The sequence below is a fragment of the Nuphar pumila genome, chromosome 3 (assembly GCF_984573655.1).
Source record: "Nuphar pumila chromosome 3, dmNupPumi1.hap1.1, whole genome shotgun sequence".
Classification (NCBI taxonomy): domain Eukaryota; kingdom Viridiplantae; phylum Streptophyta; class Magnoliopsida; order Nymphaeales; family Nymphaeaceae; genus Nuphar; species Nuphar pumila.
Genome location: NC_143251.1, coordinates 47,147,613 through 47,153,009, shown reverse-complemented (window position 1 = coordinate 47,153,009; position 5,397 = coordinate 47,147,613). Strand labels below are relative to the sequence as shown.

The 5,397-nt window shown below is 37.8% G+C and overlaps 1 protein-coding gene across 1 annotated transcript; it reads right to left on the bottom strand.

Annotated features, from left to right (window-relative positions):
- Positions 1-1,553: 1,553 nt before the first annotated feature.
- LOC149842810 (calmodulin-binding protein 60 D-like) lies at positions 1,554-4,969 on the bottom strand. The gene is made up of 6 exons (XM_090000735.1): positions 4,878-4,969; positions 4,742-4,793; positions 4,104-4,156; positions 3,092-3,582; positions 1,962-2,122; positions 1,554-1,839 (listed from the first exon to the last, which is right to left on the bottom strand). Exons 1-6 carry the CDS (start codon positions 4,967-4,969, stop codon positions 1,600-1,602), a joined length of 1,089 nt encoding a protein of 362 aa, XP_089856861.1. The 3' UTR covers positions 1,554-1,599.
- Positions 4,970-5,397: the final 428 nt, after the last annotated feature.

Below are 5,397 nucleotides of genomic sequence, written 5' to 3'. Positions count from 1 at the left end.
ACACACACACAGGCTCAAACGACTACTAGTTTACAAGTTCATTGTGAGTTTCATTGAAACTTCTATCAGGAAATTACAATTAAAATCTCAATGTACATGTGCCCAAATTAGGCCAACTGAAAACTATACACGTTGGGAAAAAGCTAAAAGAGTATGAACAAAGACTGGCAATTAGCATTCCAAAAGTTTGAAGACTCTCTCCCATTTTCTGGCAGCCACAACCCTTTTGGCAATAACGACCCACATGAGAACAGCCCTCAGCTTCAGCCACCCCAAAGCGGCTCTATGGTTTTTAGACAAACATGGAGCAAATTCCGTTGAGGGACGCCCCCCGGAGTCAACTCGAACATGAAAACGCCAATTCTCTTGGCCCCAGTTGCTCACCAAGGGCCAGTCATGTGTATGAAACAGCAGGCTTTCAGGCACCATGCTTCCACTCTGTCGGAAGGCAAATGTGGATGAGCACTGAGGTGTATCCAAGTTATCTTCATGATCGACATATTCTTCATAAGAGCCCTTCTCATACATGAGATTGCATTGTTGAAGCGTATCACACAATGGCCTAGTTGCAGCAGTTCTTATATGATCTGAACCGGCTGTGCAGGTGATGCTTGGTGTCTTATCCAACTGATCTACAAGTTCATATGAATGGAAAAATAGGCTCAGAATATGTACAGTAAAATTTGACCCTCTCAAGGATTCAGATGATTAGACTGACCCAGATGTCCAAGAGAGATGAAAAAGTGCTTGCTTGAGTCAGAAGAGGATACATGCATTTGGTTTCAAGTTGTCTGATTCAGTGCCAAGTCCCACCTGTTTGTTGTTAAGTTTCGCAAAGATCAAATATGTAACTCAGCTTGATAGTCTCACATTAACATAGGGAAAATTCTTTTCTTATTTTCTTTTTCAGGTAATTTTCCTCGGGGAAATCATAAAAATCACAAACAATAAAATTTAAAATTTAAAATTGATTCTTTCTAAATGAATTGCTCAAGAAAATATCATGATAAAGTCTTCAATTCATTGCAACATTCCGTAGTTATCTGTCAGAACATCGTGATTCCACCCAACTCCAAACTGGCCCATGAGTTTGATTTTGAATATAATTTCAAGCACTCAATGGAAAAGTCACAAAAGAGAAATTGAGAAATTTGGATCTTGTAACCAAGCTTCTGAACTATGAAGCCTTATACCTTGATGTGGTATAATCGCTGCCATTTGAAGGTTCTGAAGGCTATGATTACATTCATTAGTATGAGGAGCACCATCAAGCATAGCAAGCTTCTGTGGTTCGGTTATACTTCCCCAATTTCTGTATACTTCTTTTTTAATATTGTCCACAAATGCCTGCCAGTGGGAAATGGTTCAATGCAGTAGAATAATGAGTTCATATTCATGGATGTCTGAAATTATATAGAAAAAATAACAGATCGTGTATGGTTCATCTATGGATTCTAACTAATCAGTGTTGGTCAAACAGTCCAACTGGAGATGGATTTTCTTTACATAATACAGCCAGCTAACATTACCTCAGATTCAATGTGCACCAAGAAAAATAATACTAACCAACAGGAACTGATTTGAGAAGTGATTGCCGTGTCAATTCAGATAATGGAAAATTGATGGGGCAGTGAATACCTTTAGACCAATGTCGAGATTATGTATTGATTGGATCTGTCCATTAAATAAAATCCCCATCACTTCATATATGGAGTTGAACAGAAGCACAACTTGCTGACCAGGTCCAACAGCAATGGACAAGGAAACATCATTGTTAACATTACATGTCCTTGCATGCAAGACAGTTGACTCCCACTGCTTGTTTGACATTCCAAGAGCCTAGAATTTCATGTGGTCAAGCAATCGTTCATTAGTAAGAATTAAAAGGTCAATCTCATCAGATTCAAGCAATCATGCAGATACAGTTCAACCCAAAAAAGCACCTTTGAGTAGGTACTTACATTTCGAAGCGCATCAGGATGCACAACCAAGTGCCTCAGGAACTCTTCAACAGTATTGATCCCCTTCTCTATCAGCCTTTGGTGGAAGATACCACCTTTCATAATATTCTCCAGACGCCAAGCCTCATCATTTAGTGTTGGGGGATAATGCTTTCTATAGGCTGCATTTCACGCTTAGAATTCAATTTCTAAAAAAGTAAAAGTCCATAATAAGAAAATATATGGTACAAGAGGAGATATTATGCATCAGATTCAGAAATCATGGAAGAAGGATAGTGGAGCATGGAGTGTTTCTATCAAATATGAATATCACAGTCAATAAGTTACCATAATTAATACCAGTGTTGCTTTCATCCACCTTGCATAAGTTCAAATCAACGTCTAAGTTAATCAGGCTGACTAATATTTGACAACTCACATGAGAGAAACAAGAGGTACATTCATCATATGGTAGCTCAGAGGAGGTAAATTATTGGCCTCTGTGTGAAATTAGTTCTATAAAAAGGCCCCATGAGTGTATGCAAGCTGCATAAGAGAAGTGCATGCAAACAATCAATTTATTGTGTGTATTTTATTCCCTTCAAATAATGTGATGAGCATTTCACTAATGGATGGAATTCAACACTACTGTCTAGGGACATTTTTAGCATCACTGTGGATCATATTCAGCTAGTGATAAGAATAGTGCAACACAAAATTCTATTTTCACAAGTTATTTTCCATCAATTGAGAACGAAAAGCATGGCCAATAATGTCCTTTAAGCAGTAGAAAATAATAATGTAATTGACCTAAAACTTCATCGTAAATATACATCAATAGGGAGTAAAAACAGAAGCAAATTATACACAAAAGAGAATGAGGTGACTAATTTTATAGCTCCATCAAAATTTCTCCATATGGACTGCTGTAAAAAAAATTGGTCCATCATTATGGTATATTTAGCTTTGAATGAAGGAAAAATGTTGATATCAAATTCATATCATGTCATTCAAAGCCACATTATTAATTGATGCAACTGAGGTTCTGGTCCATGGTTATATAACAGGACGATCAGATACTGAGTTGCTTCTTTAATAATTACAGAAAACTTTGAATAATAAAATGGCTGCAAGAAAAGGGCTGTACTTACATTCGCCGCGGTGATCTTTAACAGGAAAGGCTTCAGTTTTCGCTTCCCTTATTCTTTCCGCAACACGGCTGGACAGCAGGACTCTAGCACCCAGCCTGAATTTACGGCTTGGCATCCAGCAGGAATTGTCAGTAATGTTAAGCTGTCCAACACTGCCAACCCCATGTTTCAGAGAAATTATTGTGTCTCCTATCAACAACGGTCTTTTTCCTTCCCTTTCACGTACCACACTAGCAGCAAACTCTTCTTCAGTCCAATCTTCTTGGTCATCACTTGCAAAATCACCACGAAGGATGAGGATTTCAACCTTAAGTGAAGACAAAGGACCAGATGTGATAACCATTCCAGATGAATCAAGAATGACTATCTGAATGACTTTTCCACTCTCTGTTTTGATCCTGCTGCCCGTGAATATTGGAAGAGACAATTTAACATTAAAATGCAACCGGAAACATCTCCAGTCAGATGCCTCAATCTGTCTTTCTGGGAACCTAGAAAAAAGTGAAAAGGCATAGTTAGAATTAGCATTGGCTGAAGATTGCTAAGTTGAACATGCTGGATCTTCCCTCTGCGAAATCTTAATATGTTCAGACCTCCATGCGTATAAAGGTATAAAAAAATGCAACTAATGGACCCAACAAACACAAATGCCTATGTTTTGGATGACTGCTTACAACTTACCAGTCAAAGCAGCCTTCAGTGGATGCAAACTAATAACTAGTTAAAAACGAAGAATTGATAGGCAATTCATTGGTTTGGGACCCTCAGCTTATAATCTATCAGTTCCAAAACATTAGCATTCTTAATCATGCTAGATAGACTATAGACAACAAAAAAATCTCAAAGGAACTGACAGCCATAAACTGGAAGTACCTAAGGCATCATAAGCAATAAGTACTTTGCATGATTTCGCCATTTTTTCTTTTCCATAAAAAGATTACTTAGAAACTAAAAGCACTTCTTAGAAAGATGGATTAATGTAAAGTTTATACAACAGCTCTCACAATCTCACCTGTAAATCTTATTGTTATAGGGCCGAAACTTACGTTCCACCTCCTCTCGCACCTAGACAAAAACATTTTGAAAAAGCACAACTTAGAAGCTTGAAACGTAGAGAGTTCTACAAGAAACTTCTCATAAAAGATGAATGTGACCAAATGAGAATAGAAAATCAACTTGAGGACAGGCAGTTCCACAAAATTATTTTAATAAGTGACAGGAAAAAGAATAATACAAGACACATTCAAAACCTACTCTGATGGATCATTTTTCATCTAAGAACAGAGTCTACTGGAAAAAGGACAAAAGAAAAAGATTGAAGAATTTGATGTAGCTATTTTGTACTTGGCAGCTTCCGCATGTCAGAAATTCTCTGATTAGAAGGTTAAAACAAATCATGAAAAGGACAAGTTATCTAGGGGAATCTTTCCTGACACTTGGAGGGGAGAAATGATTGAAAAGTACACCAATGAAAACACACATCAGGGTCATGGGTCAGAGAGGTGCAAAGTATGTACTTCAATTTAAAGTTCCAGAACAGTTCAAGGCTCTACATATTGATAATCAACAAATGTGAATATGAAGATGAACTGCCATAAAGCAATGTCAAGCTCCTATTAATCTGACCAACTAAACCACAACTGAACTCACCAATTTCCGTAAAAAAATCTCAAGTATTCTCTGGTCTGTTTCGCTTAGAGCACTGCAAAAGAAAGAGATATTCAAGGTCTATATCACAGTATCCAGGAAAAGAAAAAAACAAATAATCCATATCTACTAGACCTACAGTGGGGTAGGAAGGAGCCGCTGCCGTTTTGAATCATGAGCAGGATATATGGACCCATCTTCCTCTGTATCAAAAATCCTCTTATCTACCATCTCAGATATCAGAGAATATATTTTTTTTTTTACTTTTCCTACCCGATCAAAGACGAATCTACCGCAGAGCAGTTCAGGAGATAAACTCAACCAAACTAGAGACAAGTCTAAAGCAATTTCAACACTTCCTTACTGCTAGATTGAGAATCTGTAGGATAAACCACAAATCTATCCCCCAGCAGAAGTCCAATGGGGCGTCTCAACACAAGCCACAGACAGAGACTCAAAACCCATAGAATGTAGTAGAAACACTCAGGATTTTCCCTCTTCAGTCTAAATTTAGTTTGGCAAGACGCGAAATCACCATGAAAATGAAACCAAGATGAACGCCCAGACAAGGAAAAGGCCAACAGACGACAGAAGTTACTTCACCAAACCTAAGAAGCCGAACCTTTGCGAAATATCACAGTGCTACAACAAACAAGACA